Consider the following 18,749-nt stretch of genomic DNA (forward strand, 5'->3'; position numbering starts at 1 on the left):
AACAGCTACAGAGGAATTTCATTTCTAAACAGTAAAACATATGTATGAAAAAACCCTCAAATAAAAGGGTTTACATCCCTGTTAGTGAGCATTTCTCCTTTGCCAAGATAATTCATCCACATTATGTACTGTTTCCTCATATGAAATATTTGATCTGAAATACAAAATTCTGAAATAGAGCCTCCAAAGTGCTTCACTATCCAAATACATATGGAGGAGAGTGCATGTATGGACTGTATTCACACAATGGAGGCCTCTCAGCAAATACATTTTCATAAACATCAAAACATTGTGAAAGTGAGCACCAAGAGATCCTATAATAATTATGTGTTCTGTATGTAATTCTATGGTGAGGAAATAGGGAGCCAGAACATTGGAAGTCAGTCCTATTGATTGTGTATGGATTGCATTCATGATGGAGTGCTCAGTACCTCGCTCAAAACACTTAGATCGAGAGCATTGTGTTGGATTACACAAAATCACAGAAAATCCAACTAATCCCCATATAGGTTAGGATGGAGAGGGACTCACCGACAATGAGGCCTATTTCACAGTGATGGTCGTCGTATCCACAAGTCATCATTGTGCCCACAGTGTCGTTGATTACAGCCACAATGTCAATGTCAAAGTCCTTAGGAAAGATAGAAACATGCCGTAATTAACAAGTGACTCCCTTGGCCAGCATGCCGTGACTGAAACCATTACGCATGATGCAACTCCTATGAGAAACAAGTCAAGATGCAGGGTGTGATCAGGGCCCGTATTCAGAAAGCGTCTCAAAGTAGTAGTGCTGCTCTAGGATCAGGTCCCTTCTGTCCATGTAATCTTATTCATTATGACCTAAAAGGCTAAACTGATCCTAAAAAAATCAGCAGTCCTACTCCGATGTTATAAGCAGCCAATATAATCTGTTTTATATTTTGGGGGGGCTTCCTAGTCTCCTTTTCACCTCATTTAACACTTGATTTAGTTAACAAAAAGGCATCTCTCAAGAGTTTCACTTCATACATTAATGAAGAAAAGTTACAAGTGCAACAGAATAGGTCCGGACCCTGTCCAGCAACTCTCTAATCCCAACAACATATGTCACAAAGCAGCATTAATGTTCCATAGCCCTTGCAGAGCAGGGGAAACTAGCCTCTGCCCTGAATTGACACTGAAATCTAAATGAAAACGGTGACACAACATGTTGTCAAAACAACACAATGTGAACCTCTGGGTTGCATTTGAGAGTGAGCAGCTTGCTAGTTCAACCCAGAGGTCTCTGACAGAGCTGGTCCTTCTGCTACATGCTGGGAAAGCAGCTGTGTTTCAGCAAATATTGCTTAAGAAATCAACTTGTGTTAGTTTCGAAATCCATGACTGACAGTACACAATATAATGATGACCTATTCAAATATAATTTGGTGCTTTCCTTGGAAGGACGAAAACACAGTAATTCCATTATAGATCAGGGCAGCGGTCAGGACAAGAGCAAAGCACAAGAACACTCCAACCCTATTTTCCCCGCCAAGCATAGTGTAGACTAAGTAACCGGAAGGTTGCAAGTTCAAACCCCCGAGCTGACAAGGTACAAATCTGTCGTTCTGCCCCTGAACAGGAAGTTAACCCACTGTTCCTAGGCCGTCATTGAAAATAAGAATTTGTTCTTAACTTACTTGCCTAGTTAAATAAAGGTAAAATAAGCAAGTGACTGGTTCATCATCAGACAAACAACAAACAAACAGAAATGTATACTGAATAGCTTGGCTGACAAATAGCACACTCTGCATCTCTAGGGCCTCAAACAGCTCTCTATACACTCCAGGTGCATTCCCATAATTTTTCATGAAAATGTACATTTCCAAAATGTTACTGTAAATGTACCCCCCCCCCCCCCCCCCCCCCGCCCCGCCGCCCCATAATTCCCCAGCCCATTTATGCCCCTTCATGTATGACTAAGCAGACTGGCTCTGAACAACAGCTTTTGTCACAAATTCAGACTTTTGTACACAAGGAAAAAAAGAAAAGATATGCACATCCAAAGAAAACATTCTAAAGGAATGAGTGTTGTGTAACTCTTGTATTGTATGCTCCCACTGTGGTTTATTGTGAGGCACACAAAACAGATGACATCAATAAAGCAAAAAAGTGGGCTACAACTACTTGTTTTGAATACACCCTCAGGAGAACTACTGTAAAGCTCAATATGAAGAGTTAAACTTAATGGTCGCATACAAAAATGGGTAAAAACATTTATGGATTTTCTTTGTGAAAACAGCAAGCATGGGAACAGACAAACTCACATTCTGTGTGTAATGTGGTTCCCCTGCCTGTTGTTATTAAATATAAATATAGAATTGTTTTTAAAATCACACAGAAGAAACTTGGGTTATTTGCCTATTGTGTTATAAAAATAATTTGTGTGGGTGCATCTCTTATTGGGACCGGTTTTAGGCACCAATGAATAACTTCTAAACCCCCACCAAGTGGGTTGAGTACGATGGCATCTTTCTAAACTTGAATAAACACTGTTTAAGTTAGCCATAATAGTGCTGGTCTGACGACTTCATGCTAAACTTTCCGCTTAACCTTAGTGGGTCAAATGATGTGTAGCACACAATATCTAGAAAGCTCCTAGAAGTCCAGAAATGATTTGATCTGCTACTGCAATGGCTACTCAGTGCATAACCTTGGCCTATGAACTTTCTACTGACTCACCCCTCTCTTTTTGATGGCTTTCCTCAGAAGGCTGACCACGTCTCTCCCTTCCACCCCGTGTGACTTGAAGCCCTTGGTCCAGGACACCAGAATACTCTGCATGTAGACGCACACAAACGGCCACACACACAGGCAATGAAAACTTCTGGAGCATTCTGAAAATCAGTGACTTTTTTCCCTTTAACTTTCCAATGCGGTCTTCAAAAAATGGTCACCCTTCTTATTCCTCACCTCATCCAGTTTGGTTTGCTGGCAGGGGAAGGAGAAGGTAAAGCCCAGAGGAAGCTTCTGATTCTTTATTCCCAGCTTCTCCAGGAAGTTAGCTAGACACTCAGCAATGTGGTCGAAGAGCTTAGGGAGAAACAGAGGGGTGTTCGGTTTTAACATAAAGCAGCAAACTGGTCAATGTGCTAGAAAACCCTTCAGCTCATTGGATTAGTTATTTTTCCAACCCCATTTATTTTGTATAATAGCAAAATTATAATGTTACGGTAAAATATTACAAATATTACTTTATAGCCCTTACCAACCACAACCCCTATTGAACACCCCTGAGATAAATCTGACAACCTTAAGAACATCAAAACAGGCACGAAACAGGAGAAAACGGTTTGAAACGGAGGAGGTCGTGCTTGTCGAATATCAAAACATTTGTTTTATTTTCAGTTCTCAATTCTGTGCCTACTGAACACAACCCTGCATGCATACATCCCTAGTAGTGGTGAGCGATTAATGCTTTTTGAGGTCGGTTCAGTTTTGGTTCAATTATTTAAAAATGATCACGATATTGATGCTTTTTTTGTGTGTAAAACATGAAATGCACTATGCATTATGTGGGTAACACAGAATTAAACAAGTATTAAAAAGTCCCATGATGGTAGTGACTGCCCATTACTGCTTATCACAACTATTATTCACATTATTTGAATAACATATTCCATTGTGTTTATTACATTTGTTTTATTTGATGACATTTCATTCCAAGTCAACTCATCTCTATAGAGCTGCTGTCTATGCTCTGACAAAAATCACTATTTTAGTAGTTCTTCAAAAGTAAATTAAGGCCTACTTTAATGAATGTTGAATACCAACTATCAATTGTCTTAGATCATGTATTTTCTGGTAGAGAAGATGTCTGGTAAACAAGTTTATCAGTTTTGTCAATTTATTGTCTTTTATTTGAAACACTCCAGTCAATGTTGAATGAGGACGCTTGCATTCTCAACCAGCTTCACCTGGAATTATTTTCCAACAATCTTGAAGGAGTTTGCACATATACTGAGCGCTTATTGCTGCTTTTCCTTCACTCTGCAGTCCAACTCATCCCAAACCATCTCAATTGGGTCATGTCTTAAAGTAATGATAGACTTGCATTTCTTTTTGCTTCTTTGAACTGTTCTTGCCATAATATAGACTTAGTCTTTTACCAAATAGGGCTATCTTTTGTATAAAAATGAATGAGGAGAGGTGTCCAAGCTTTTGACTGGTACTGTAGTTAATTTTATTTAAAACATGGAATGGAAAAAAATCATTAACAATGTTGGCCAATCTATTATTTTTTTGGGGTCAGGGACATGGTCCACTCCACTCCCCCCCCACTCACCTCTGAGCCGCTGCCCCTCATCAGCTCCTCAGGAATAGCATAGATCTGGTTCTCCATCTCCACCTTCTGCTTCCCATTGTCAGACACTTTCACCAGCAGGACCCGAAAGTTGGTCCCACCCAGATCTAGAGCCAGGAAGTCTCCCTTTTCTGGTGGATAAAAAAAAAAAACACTGAAGGTTGGCCCCTAAAACATGTATTTTTCACAACTTGCTGTAAAAGCAATACAAAAAAAATGCAAACTCACACCACACACACACTACAGTGTTAATTGCAATAGAGATGGTAAAGAATACAAATATATGCTATCAAAGATTTAAGTGGGAATGTGGTGTTTGTCTAGTTAAATATACTACAAGTTCTCCAAATAGCCTGTAGCACAACTAGCCCTAATGGTATTTTTAATTAAATAGGGCTCTTTTATAAAAAGCGTGTGTGTTTCTAACACAGCCTATCAAAGCTACATAGCTGCAAACAGATATGACCGCAAACAGCAAGAATGTGATTGAAGCCAAGTCTCTCGAGCCAGACTTACACAATTTTAGAAATACCGGCTTTCTGACATCGCTGCTTTTTCTGCTTATTGCCCTACCATAAACATCCCCTTAGCAACAACAGAGGAACTAGTAGCTAGCAAGATGGATATAAGAGGTTGTTCTTAAATGACTGCATTTAATGACTATTTTGTGAAGAGTAGTTTTAACACTAGTAGTATTTGAAACCAACCAGTGCCAAGGTTATCTAGCATTTACAGTTTTGTTTAATTTTCAATACTTAGAACAAAGTAGGTGGGGTAAAGATGAGGCTAACCCTGCTCTCTTGCCTCCGCTCCAGCCCCTGGTTGCCCACCAGCCTGACAAGCCAGAGAGGCAGGCTGCTTGAGATGACACTGTCTGGAGCCCGATCAAAGTTCCCCTGCATGTCCCCTGTCTAAAAGCATGCCATCCTCAGATAGGTTTACAAACAGCAGGGAAGGGAATACAGTGAAATGATAAGGAATGTCTACAGAAAGGTTTATGAAAACAATTGTGTTCAACAAGTAGTTGCACAGGTGGTTTAGCAAAACACACTTAACACCTATAAAAAAAAAAGTGACCCCTCAGTTCTAGTTACAGTAGGTGTTATAACAGTACCCGACTCAGAGACTCCTGCAGTGGTACAAACAAACGAGGCTGCAATGGCTGCTGGCATTTCTCTCTCAACAATAATAGCAAAATACGAGTCCCAAGAGCCCTCACCAGACATCGGCTTTGAAATGTAATGTCTGTTCTATTCATTCTAATTCTATGGTACCAAAATAGCCAAATATCTTTGAATGCCCCATTGAAGGTTTAAGTAACCCTAGTCTCTGGCTCTTCCCTCTCCCCCAAGGTAGCAAGCATGTGTTTGGGGCACAGTTGGATGTGTCTGGCACTATGGCTCCGTGTCTGGTGGAGCTGAAGCCTAAGCTGGCCTCTCATCTGGGACCAGCTGCATCACAACACAGTCAAGTAAACTAATCTCTCTCTCCAGGGGTGAAAGTAAAGCGGGCCGGTACGGCAAAATAAATAGTGGAGTACACCGTACCAGTAAAACATGAGCCCGTCACAATAATTAAAACAAAATGTCAAGAAAACTGTAGGCTACTACACCATTGTGTATCATTATCGCATGTCAGAGGCATTAGCAACCTCTTGAAGCTAGGGGGCACTATTTTTATGTTTGGAAAAATAACGTTCCCAAAGTAAACGGCCTATTTCTCAGGACCAGATGCTAGAATATGCATATAATTGACAGTTTAGGATAGAAAACTCTAAAGTTTCCAAAACTGTAAAAATAGTCTGTGGGTATAACAGAACTGATATTTTGAAACCCCTGTGTTCCTATGCATCCCTATTGCCCATTGAAAGGGATATCAATCAGAGTCCTTTTTCTATGGCTTCCCTAAGGTGTCATCAGCCTTTAGACATAGTTTCAGGATTTTATTTTGAAGAATGAGCGTGAATGACCACATTGCGTAAGTAGACAGGTGGGGGCTCTCAGTGATTTGTGTGCAAAAGAGAGGCCATTGTTACTCCTGGTCCTAGTGAAAAGCCAATTGTCCCGGTTGATGTATTATCGAATAGATATTTGAAAAAAAAACCTTGAGGATCGATTATAAAAAACGTTTGACATGTTTCTGTGTACATTATGGATATAATTTTGAATTTTTGTCTGCTTTGTCGTGACCGCTCTTTCCGGTGGATTTCTGGGCATAACGCACCAAACTAACGGAAGGTATTTGGATATAAGAAATATATCTTTATGGCACAAAAGGAACATTTGTTGTCTAACTGGGAGTCTCGTGAGTGAAAACATCCGAAGATCAAAAGGTAAATTATTAATTTGATTGCTTTTCTGATTTTTGTGACCAAGTTACCCGATGCTAGGTGTACTTATTGTTTTGCTTACTATCAATTAACTTAGAAACGCTTGTATTGCTTTCGCTGTAAAGCATAATTTCAAAATCTGAGACGACAGGGTGATTAACAAAAGGCTAAGCGGTGTTTCGCTATATTTCACTTGTGATTTCATGAATATTAATATTTTCTAGTAATATTATTTGACTGTTGCGCTATGTTATTCAGCGTTGCTGATGACAAATATACCGGATCCGGGATGGGTGGTTCTAAGTTAAAAATTGAAATGACAAATCTTTACGACTAGGCCCAGAGAGATCCTATTCAATTAACAGGAATTCTATATGTAACTATATGATTTAGGCAGATAAAATGTTGAGGCACGGATATAGGAGGTCCCAGAATAAATTAATTCTACTTATGTTAGTCAAGTGTTTCAAAGAAGAAAATTACAGACAGGGTGACAGTTACTTCATGTTTCACAGAAGGGGATCCTTTTTTTGCCTTTATTTAAAATGGATAAGTCATTGAGATCACTTTCTCATCTACAACAATCTGACCAAAAAGGACCAATGAATCAAATGGCAAAGCAGACCAGTGATGTTGCAAACAGAATACACCATTAGCTACTCCTTAGGTTCAATATGTACATACTACTACACCCATTTGGTGTGGTCATATCTAACCCCAGACCCCCCTGACTGTCTCCCAGGTTCGCTCTGCTGGCGTTTTCTATGGGGTGAAGGCATAATGCCCAACACTGCAGGAACCCACAGAGGGGACGTCTCATGATGCGGTGCAGTAAGCGTGTCAGCTCGACACCAACACCCTGGAGGTGAGGGTTTCAGTAATAACTGGCTGTGTCATGTAATAACCTCTGGGTAATAACTGGCTGTTGTAAGTGGTGTATGCTCCTCAGACTGGATGAGAGTTTAGGAACAGTATGGGCCTGTACATGCTGTTATAGTAACCTGGTTATGTAATGCTTTAACCTCTGCTCCCCAGACTGGCTGTGGACCAGAGTGTTATGCTAAATATCAGTGTTTTCCACAATTGCATAGAGTAGCCGGCCTTTGGTACATTAGAATGCCTTGATTACATCTAAATTCACAGCGAAAATATTGAATAATGAAGTAAGATGGCACAGACAGAAATGGCAGCTCTGCTTCTTGCTCCTAAGCAGCTATACAGTATTTTGCTTTTGTGTGTCATTTCTTACATTATTAGCACAGAACGTTTGTGTTATTACATACAGCCAGAAATAAGTTGTGGATATCAGGGCAGCAGTAACTCGCCAGCATTAAGAATCTCAAATATATTTTGATTTGTTTAACACTTTGGTAACTACATGATTCCATGTGCTATTTCATTGTTTTGATGTCTTCACTATTATTCTACAATGTAGAAAATAGTTTAAAAAAAATTTAAAAAAATAAACACCTTTGAATGAGTATGTGTTCTAAAAATCTTGACCAGTAGTGAGTGAGATAGATAAACTCAGCAACAAAAAAAAAAAACGTCCCTTTTCAGGACCCTGTCTTTCAAAGATCATTTGTAAAAATCCAAATAGCTTCACAGACCTTCATTGTAAAGGGTTTAAACACTGTTTCCATTGCTTGTTCAATGAACCATTCATGGACATGCACCTGTGTAACGGTCATTAAGACACTAACACCTTACAGACTAGAGGTTGACGGATTATGATTTTTCAACGCCGATACCAATTATTGGAGGACCAAAAAAAGCCGGTGCTGATTAATCGGCCGATTTAGATAGATCTAGACATCTAATGACAATTACAATAATACTGAATGAACACTGATTTTAACACAGTTCGCAACGAGTCAGTCGACCCAAACTGCTGCATGTACCCTGACTCTGCATACACTGAACGCAAGAAAAGTGACAATTTCAGGCACCGCATTGATTATATGCAAAGCTAGTTAAACTGGTAATATCGTCAACCATGTATAGATAACATAATCACTAGTTAAGATTGATTGTTTTTTATAAGATACGTTTAATGCTACCTAGCAACTTACCATGGCTCCTTGCTGTCTGCACTCGCGTAACAGGTGGTCAGCCTGCCACGCAGTCTCCTCATGGATTGCAATATAAATTGGCCATTCCGATTAAATCGGTCGACCTCTACTACTTACGGTAGGCAATTAAGGTCACAGTTATGAAAATTTTGGACACTAAAGAGGCCTTTCTACGGACTCTGAAAAACACCAAAAGAAAGATGCCCAGGGTCCCTGCTCATCTGCGTGAACGTGCTTAGGCATGCTGCAAGGAGGCATGAATGAGGACTGCAGATGTGGCCAGGGCAATAAATTGCAATGTCCGTACTGTGAGACGCCTAAGACAGCGCTACAGGGAGACAGGACGGACAGCCGATTGTTCTCGCAGTGGCAGACCACATGTAACAACACCTGTACAGGATCGGTACAGCCAAACATCACACCTGCGGGACAGGTACAGGATGGCAACAACAACTGCCCGAGTTACACCAGGAACGCACGATCTCTTCATCAGTGCTCAGACTGTCCGCAACAGGCTGAGAGGCTGGACTGAGGGCTTGTAGGCCTGTTGTAAGACAGGTCCTCACCAGACATCACCGGCAACAATGTTGCCTATGGGCACAAACCCTCCGTCGCTGGACCAGACAGGACTGGCAAAAAGTGCTCTTCACTGAGGAGTCGCGGTTTTGTCTCACCAGGGGTGATGGTCGGATTCGCATTTATCGTCGAAGGAATGAGCGTTACACCGAGGCCTTTACTCTGGAGCGGGATCGATTTGGAGGTGGAGGGTCCGTCATGGTCTGGGGCAGCGTTTCACAGCATCATTGGACTGAGCTTGTTGTCATTGCAGATAATCTCAACGCTGTGCATTACAGGGAAGACATCCTCCTCCCTCATGGGTGAGGGCTAGGACCATTCCCCCCAGAAATGTCCGGGAACTTGCAGGTGCCTTGGTGGAAGAGTGGGGTAACATCTCACAGCAAGAACTGGCAAATCTGGTGCAGTCCATGAGGAGAAGATGCACTGCAGTACTTAATGCAGCTGGTGACCACACCAGATACTGACTGTTACTTTTGATATTTTTGATCTTTTTTTGTTGTTGTCTCCAAATCTGTTTTTGTTTGTCATTATGGCGTAGTGTGTCGATTGATAAATAGTTGTTTTTTTCTCATCAATTTGAAAATAAAGCTGTAACAAAATGTGGAAAAACTCAAGAGTTCTGAATACTTTCCGAATGCAATGTAGCCTAGTTAATATGAAGTGGAAAAGGTAACCTGCTGATTAGCCAGCAGTCAGCGCTAATGGAAGACACTGGAGTATGAGGAAAACACTGGAGTATGAGGATGGAGGTTGTGGGGGTGTTATAGTATGCAAATGCAGTGTTTAATCAGAACGATTTATTTCAAAATGACAGATCCAGTCTGAAAACTGTCCCATCTACATGTCCTTTTATGTTTTACAGAACAACCAGTTATCCAGAATCATGCTACGGAGGCTGAACAATAATTCTTCCACTGCACCAGGGGACAGATTGAGAATGAAAACAGACCACTTACTATACAGTGGCAGCAGAAGCCCCTGGAGGAGCAATGGCGATGCCTACCATCACCATGGCACCCAGCACAGCATGCAAATTGTAATCTCTTCCCTCTCCATCTCTACTGCTGTAGGATGCAGAGAAGATGAAGGCAGCTTTCAAGAAGTTATTGTCACGTGCACAAGTACAGTGAAATGCCTTTCTTGCCAACTCTTTCCCAACAACGCAGTAATCAATAACAGTAGTACTACACCGCTGTGACAACTCATCTACATCCATGGTAATGTGGATGACAACAGACCCAAGTCAGCCGGCCCCCACTCACACCCAAGTTGTGCCACAAATGCACTCAACTGAATTGTTCTACAAAGTCAACAAGGGTGAGATGCTACAGATCTCCAATGGCATACATTGACTAGGGATCAAAATGTTATTCTTACATCCAGGTAACATCTTGCCAATGTGCAAACAATCTCTACAATACATACTCCTAACTCAATTTCATAAGTCAGAAAATGTGCACGCTTGCTGGGTTGAGGCTGCACTACTTTCCGGCCTGGTTTGTGAAGATTAGGCACCAAACCAGAGTGTGATGCTGACTATGAAGATGGCGGTTGTGGGGGTGTTATATTGTGCAAAGGAAGTTTTTAACCTCTTGGGTAGGGGGCAGTATTTTCACCTCCGGATGAAAAGCGTGCCCAAAGTAAACTGCCTGTTACTCAGGCCCAGAAGCTAGGATATGCATATAATTGGTAGATTTGGATAGAAAACATTCTAAAGATTCCAAAACTGTTCAAATAAAAGAGTATAACATAACTGATATGGCAGGCGAAAACCTGAGAAAAATCCATCCAAGAAGTGGAATTATTTTCATGTGGCTGTTTTTCAACTCAATGAATACAGAGAATCCAATGGGTTATAAAATCAGATTGCAGTTTCTATGGCTTCCACTAGATGTCAGACTTTAGACATGGTTTCAGGGTTTTATTTTTAAAAACTAAGAGTAAACAGCCATCAGAGGAACTTTGCAGACCTGATTTGGCGTGCTCCGTTATTATTTTTCCATTCTATTGAAAACTGCATTGCCTGGTTGAAATATTGATTATAAAAAGACAAACAACCTGAGGATTAATTAGAAACATCGTTTGACATGTTTCGATAAACTTTAATCGGTACTTTTAGTATGTATTCTTCTGCCTGTTGTGACAGCCTTGGAGCCATTGGATTAGAGGGACTTCATCAAACAAAACAAATATTTACTGTGTAACTGGGAGTCTTGTGAGTGCAACCATATGAAGATCATCAAAGGTAAGTGATTTATTTTTTTCGATATTTTTGACGTTAGTGACTCCTCTACTTTGCTGGTAAATGTTTGTATGCTTTTGTACACGGGCCGCTGTCCTCAGATAATTGCATGGTATGCTTCACCGTAAAGCCTTTTTGAAATCTGACACAGCAGCTGGATTAACAAGTTAACCTTTAAGCCGATGTATAACACTTGCATATTTTATGAATGCTTATTATGTGTATTCCTGTATTTTGATTTTGACGCTCTGCAATTTTACCGGATGTTGGCCAGGTGGGACGCTAGCATCCCACATACCCTAGAGGTTTTAACAAGATATGTTTCAAAATGTCAGATCCAGCCTGAAAATGTCCTTTCACTGTTTACAGAACGCCAGCTATCCAGAGTTATGCTACTGAGGTTGAATAAATAGTTTGACTGCACCAGGCGACAAAGGATGAAAACAGAAACACCTTCACTCAATTTCACCCAAAAATGTATGGATTTTTGTACATGCGCTCGGTTCTCGTTACATTACTAAATGTTGAATTTGATCAGGGGTGTCACTCATCTCATGGAGTCATGCGTCTGCTGGTTTTGGTAAGTTCCTTTCAATTTGTGTCCAATTAAAGGCATACTTTGGGATTTTGGATACAATTTTTATGTCTGGGAAGATGGAAGTTAGAAGTATTTTCTTGAGCCAATGCTAACTGGAAGTCTATGCTAACTGGGTATTTGAGCCAATGCTAACTGGGTATCTGCTAGCATGCTACAGTAGAATGCATGGGTGATTGGTTTATGCAAACAGGGCATTCAAGCAGAAACATGAATAACTACAATGACGGGAAATGTTTAGCCTGTAGTAGAGATAGCTAACTGGCTAATTTATAACAAAAACATACATTACCAAGGGCTAGTAAGCAAGATAAAGCTATTATTAGCTTGCTGGAGGAATATGGGCTTAACAATGCTAGGTAGCTAGCTAGCATAAGTTGCTAGCTACCAGAATGCAACCTGTAAAACATTGCAGTCATCTAATATGACCCTTTTAGTATAGGTTAGTTAACATTTGGAAATGGTATGATGATTTATGTGCTATAATTATAACAAGGAGATGTTCCTCACCTCATCCAGAGCAGACTGACAGTCTTTCTTCCCTGACAAGCCTAGCTAGCCATCTGCGTCCGCATTTGGTCCACCTGTTTACGAGGGGAATCTTTTCCATGAGCACAATTCCAGCCCGCATTTTAAGCCCCACCTACCCAAACTTGATTTGTTGGGAGAATTGTCTGAGATCCCTCTCCCCCCATTTCTAAAAGTCCGGGAGGAGTTAACATCCTACCCAGATCTTGTGGCATTACCTAAGGTCTGGCTCCTCTAGACTAATTGGGACGGGGGCAGAATCACGGGTGAGACTAAAATGTATATCATTACAGCCACTGAGAGGACTGACCATGACGCAGTAGACCCCTTGCCACCACGTTCCTCTTTGAAAAGTGTTTGGTCTTTTCACCTATTGCCAATAACATACCCATGGCCTTTAAATGTGCTACAGATTTCTCAGAATTTCTCCCCTGTGGGAGCTAGTTGAATTGCAACAGCACAAGGCTGCAATCATAACAAAATCTCCTCCTCATCCCACTTCCCCATAACATAGTGGAGACTTGCATTTTGAGCCTTTTACTTTCGGTTTTGGTCCACCAGCTTTAAAAACAGTTTAGATGGTACAATGACTCCCTACACTAATCAGTGCTTGTATTTTTCATTGTAGAGTTTTAGCAACCAGGAAGTGACAAAGCGATTTCTACATTGACCGCTTACCCCAGGTTTCCACTAGACAACACAGTCAAAGTCAAAACAGAACAGCTTTCCCATTTTGACAACAGAAGCCGGCGGGAGAAATCAATAGGCAAATATCGTAGCCAATCACAACACTGGCGGTTAAGTATTACTGTGAAACACTCATTCCACCATCATTCCCCTTGCAACTCCAAAACATTTCTAGAAAATAAATAAAATGCCTTTCGTGAACCAACACTCGCACTTGATGTTCCCCCCCCCCCCTTACTAATAGCTCTGACTTTGCTGATAACTACTTAGAGGGAAAATGTACTTACGATGACGCGTAGCTATCTTAAGATGAATGCACAAACTGTACGTCGCTTAGGATAAGAGCGTCTGCTAAATTACTGAAATGTACTGCAGCTATATTATACATTCTGAAATTACAATGCAAAAAAAAAAATGTATGTTTAATCCTGTGTGTCATCTTTAACATTTTCATGAGATAGTGGTGAATCTTTCAATGGACTGACATTCCTCTTTAATGCGTAACAACCAGACAAACTAAATGTTAATTATCACACGCAGAGGTTTTATTCAACTCAATAAACAAGTATAAAATCTATATGTTTTGAATCCTGTCACATTCATTAGGTGACCAGCCTAACATTTCAATGCCCTTTTAATTTGAATGTCATTTTCAAACTGCGGAATACTTGATCAAAAGGTCAGGCTCAACTTAAGGAACATTTCTTAAGATAGAAAAGATAGATAGAAAATAAAACCATGACTTGAGAACAAAGACAGTGGGGCAGAGAGAGAGAGTTGAGCGCAAGAGAGAGAGAGATAAGTGGTTCAGTTGGATAGACACTTATCTGCTAGGTTGGGGTTTAACGTGCCAATAATGACCCGAGTCAACAGGCTAGGCAAATAGGTTTGGCCTGGTCACCTCTTCAGTCACGAATGATAAATCACCTTCCCCAGTCTCAGAGTGTTTTTGGATATACCACCTGCCCCGGTCACAAATCACTAACACCGGTGTAACTCTGGGAAAACGCAGCTGGGACTACTCAAGGATTCACATTACAATGTTCATGCAGCATAGCTCTACTGGTAGAGTGCATGCCCAATTCACAGTTTCCTTCTTAGTGGTACACTAGTGTGGATGGATATTATAACAGAGCTCAGATGTTATATGTGCCATTCTTCACCAGCATACTCTCATTAGCTAAAATTGGTAATTGAATGTAAATTATATTTTTGTAAAGTATTTTTGTCTGTAATGTCTTTTTAGTTATGAGTCGGACTCCAAGAAGACTAGATGCCATGATGGCGTCAGCTAATCGGCATCCTAATAAAACATCTAAAAGGGGTTAATCAATCAGAAAACTCCGACATCCTATTCATCTCAGCAAATTACAGAACTGTCCCTAGTTGAAATATTTAAGCACACTTCAAGCCACTAATTGTGTCCTAAACAAGTACAACGGCCACTGTGAAAAGAAAAAAATACGTTCACAATCCGCACCCATTCAACCTATCCTAGATTTACAAAAGAAACCAAGACTGAACCCTTGGGCCTAAATGGCAAGCATCACATCTGGAGGAAACATGGCATCATCCCTACGGTGAAGCATGGTGGTGTCGGCATGATGCCGTGGGGATGTTTTTCAGAGGCAGGGACTGTCAGGGACTGGGAGAATAGTCAGGAGATGGAAAGATGAACAGAGAGATCCTTGATGAAACCCTGCTCCAGAGCACTCAAGACGTCAGACTGGGGAGAAAGTTCACCTTCTAACAGGACACCGACCCTAAGCACACAACCAAGACAACGTCTGAGCCCGGACTTGAACCCGATCGGACATCTCTGGAGAGACTTGAAAACAACTGTGCAGCAACACTCCCCATCCAACCTGAGAGCTTGAGAGGACAATACTATACTTGTTGTGGCAATACTATACTTTTGGAGAATCTCCCCAAAACGCAGGTGTGCCAAGCTTGTAGCGTCATACCCAAGAAGACACGATGCTGTAATTGCTGCCAAAGGTGCTTCAACAAAGTACTGAGTTAAGGATCTGAATACGTACGTAAATGTGATTTCATTTATTTTTTTAACAAATTAGCAAAAAAAATAATTTAAAAAAACAGTTTTTCTTCATCATTATGGTGTGGAGACAGATGAAGATAAAAAGCAATATATATATATTTTAAATATATATATATATATATATTAAAAAGTCAGGGGGGTCTGAATACTTTCCGAAGACAATGTATATCTGTGTTGTACGCATCGAACTGCTTTGCTTTATCTTGGCCAGGTCGCAGATGCAAATGAGAACTTGTTCTCAACAAGCATACCTGCTTAAATAAAGGTGAAATAAAAAATATATATATACAGTTGAAGTCAGAAGTTTACATACACTTAGGTTGGAATCATTAAAACTCATTTTTCAACCACTCCACAAATTTCTCGTCAACAGAAATTCAAGAACACCATCCCAACCTGAAGCACGGGGGTGACAGCATCATGTTGTGAGGGTGCTTTGCTGCAGGAGGGACTGGTGCACTTCACAAAATAGATTGCATCATGAGGGAGAAAAATTATGTGGATATATTGAAGCAACATCTCAAGACATCAGTCAGGATGTTAAAGCTTGGGTCGCAAATGGGTCTTCCAAATGAACAATGACCAAGCATACTTCCAAAGTTGTGGCAAAATGGCTTAAGTACAACAAAGTCCAGGTATTGGAATGGCCTCAATCCTATAGAATATTTGTGGGCAGAACTGAAAAAGCATGTGCGAGCAAGGAGGCCTACAAACCGGACTTCGTTACACCAGCTCTTCAGGAGGAATGGGCCAAAATTCACCCAATTTATTGTGGGAAGCTTGTGGAAGGCTGGCTACCTGAAACGTTTGACCCATGTTAAACAATTTAAAGGCAATGCTACAAAATACTAATTGAGGGTATGTAAACTTCTGACCCACTGGGATTTAAATGAAAGAAATAAAAGCGGAAATAAATCACTATTATTAAAATAAAGTGGTGATACTGACCTAAAATAGGGAATTTTTACTAGGCTTAAATGTCAGGAATTGTGAGAAACTGAGTTTAAAAGTATTTGGCTAAGGTGTATGTACAGTTGAAGTCGGAAGTTTACATACACCTTAATCCTAGTAAAAATTCCCTGTCTTAGGACAGTTAGGATCACTTTATTTAAAGAATGTGAAATGTCAGAATAATAGGAGAGAGAATGATTTATTTCAGCTTTTATTTCTTTCATCACATTCCCAGTGGGTCAGAAGTTCAAATACACTCAATACCAATTGAGTGGGGTCCATAATTATTGGCACCCTTGATAAATATGAGCAAAAAAAGAAAATAAGACCAAAATAAATTATACTAATACTGAGCTACATTGTACGTGCCAAAAAATTATATTATACTAATGCAATTGCTCAGAGAAAGAGATTGTTTAATTAACAAGTAATATAACACATCTCAGAGGGGTCAAAATGAATGTTAAGCCCGTTTTCAAAACTCTAGCACCTTCCCTTGCGAGGATAACGACAGAGCCCTTTTCACAAATATTTTATGAGATTGGAGAACACGTTGGGAGGTATCGCCATACAGAATCTTTCCAGATCCTTGATATCCTTGATCTGCACTTATGGACACTTATGGATCACACAAGTCAGAGTTATCATAAAGTCCATCTTTAATTATTATGAGCCATCACAACCCTGTGACTCTCAGATCAATTCAGTGTCTATAAATGAATTCTCTGAGAGTGCTTATACATTGCAACTGAGATCCTTTATAGCAAAGACACACATAGCCAGACAGCATTGGCTATAAATTATCGTTCAGCTTTGTCTCCTAAACTATGTTCTTATCTCGCTCTTGGTACCACTCAGGACCAAAAACAAAACCTCATCCACTAGCATATATCAAATACACCCCTCCTGGACAAGATCACAGAGACACAGTGACTGGCACACAGACATTGTGGAGCCAAGAGATAATTGGTTCCCCCTCAATCATCCCTTCACATGGTTTAATAAAAGATATGTTTACATATGAAGACAAGCTTGACCTCTCCCCAAGTAACTGAACCCAGGACAGAGAAAGGATAACTGCAAATGGCCACCACTATAGTACAACAAGATACATTCTAAATGAGAAGTAACTCACAAGCATATAATGAAAATAAAACATCTATGTTACCCAACTATTCTGATTCATCCCCAACACTCTTCAATTCAAACCACAGGTTTTCAAATCTGAATACTGAGAAGCCCATTGCAAAAGGTTGATTTTGTGGTCAATTAACCATTTCTTTGTGCTTGGGGTTGTCTTGCTGGAAGATCAACTTGCGGCCATGTGTCAGCCTCCTGGCAGAGGCAAACAGGTTCCGGTTATTTAGCAAAGTTCACGATGCCCTTGACCCATAACATCAAAGATCCACCACCATATTTTACCGTAGGTACAAGGTACTTTTTTGCATATGCTTCTGTTTTTCAACACCAAACCCACCATTGGTGTGCGTGACCGAAGAGCTCTATTTCACATCATCTGACCATAGTGTCAGTTCCAATCCAAGTCCCAATGCAGTTTTTCAAACTCCAGCCAGTGCTTTGGTCAGATGACATGAAAATAGAGCTCTTAGGCAACGCACACCAGTGGTGGGTTTGGCATCTTTATTTACAACTCAATCTAAATAAATAAAAATCACTCAACAGCTGTCAGTCAAGCCCCCTCCCCCGATGCTCTCACCTGTCCCATCAGGGGTGGAACGCACAAACGTGGGCAGCATCTTGACAGCGGCCGTGGGGCTGGAGTCACGGCCCAGACCCTTGTCCATCTCCCGTCGGAATCTCACCGACACGTCCATCAGGTTCTCGTCTGATAACCGCAGGTGGTACAGGTATTTATCCACCTTGAGAAAAAGAGAGTAAGCTAGAGTAAGCTAGCAACTGGAGGTGCTACAAGTATTTATCCAACTGACCTTAGGAAAGGGAGCGAGCGAGAGAGGAAGATGGATGAGTAAGCCTTGTTTGATGCAGAAAGGGTCATAGGGTAGGAGCAGATCTCCTGATTCTGTAGCATGATGCAGCTTGATGTACCAGTGCACTCCCTGGACAGCAAGCTAGGTTAAATATGAACCAATATTCCCTATTGATTACGATTTACGTCTGACTTCTATTCTGGCATGAGTATCCAATGCTCATGAGGGTTGCCATGAAGCGACATCAGTAGCTTTGCAAAGGAACCATCATCTGTTTGCTTAGGCCTAGATATTTTCTTACGTGGTTATAAGCTTGTGTCTCCATTTTGTCGCTTTACCACTGAAGTTGGCCTAATGTTAATGTTGTGTACAATTACTGTGAGTGTGTGTCAGGATTTCCGTTAGCTGATTAAACTGTTTCTGGACAAAATAACCAG

General features: G+C 40.7%; 1 protein-coding gene across 1 annotated transcript in view; it reads right to left on the reverse strand.

Annotated features, from left to right (window-relative positions):
* hk2 (hexokinase 2) overlaps positions 1 to 18,749 on the reverse strand; it is a 59,982-nt gene that overhangs the window by 26,254 nt on the left and 14,979 nt on the right. The window contains exons 2-6 of the mRNA XM_021606334.3: positions 18,081 to 18,243; positions 4,304 to 4,452; positions 2,932 to 3,051; positions 2,701 to 2,796; positions 532 to 631 (exon numbers count right to left, since the gene is read on the reverse strand). Of these exons, the coding sequence (XP_021462009.1) occupies positions 532 to 631; positions 2,701 to 2,796; positions 2,932 to 3,051; positions 4,304 to 4,452; positions 18,081 to 18,243 (628 nt within the window). The remainder of the gene's footprint in view (positions 1 to 531; positions 632 to 2,700; positions 2,797 to 2,931; positions 3,052 to 4,303; positions 4,453 to 18,080; positions 18,244 to 18,749) is intronic.

This window comes from Oncorhynchus mykiss, chromosome 6 (genome assembly GCF_057628025.1).
Source record: "Oncorhynchus mykiss isolate SJ-2025 chromosome 6, ASM5762802v1, whole genome shotgun sequence".
Lineage (NCBI taxonomy): Eukaryota > Metazoa > Chordata > Actinopteri > Salmoniformes > Salmonidae > Oncorhynchus > Oncorhynchus mykiss.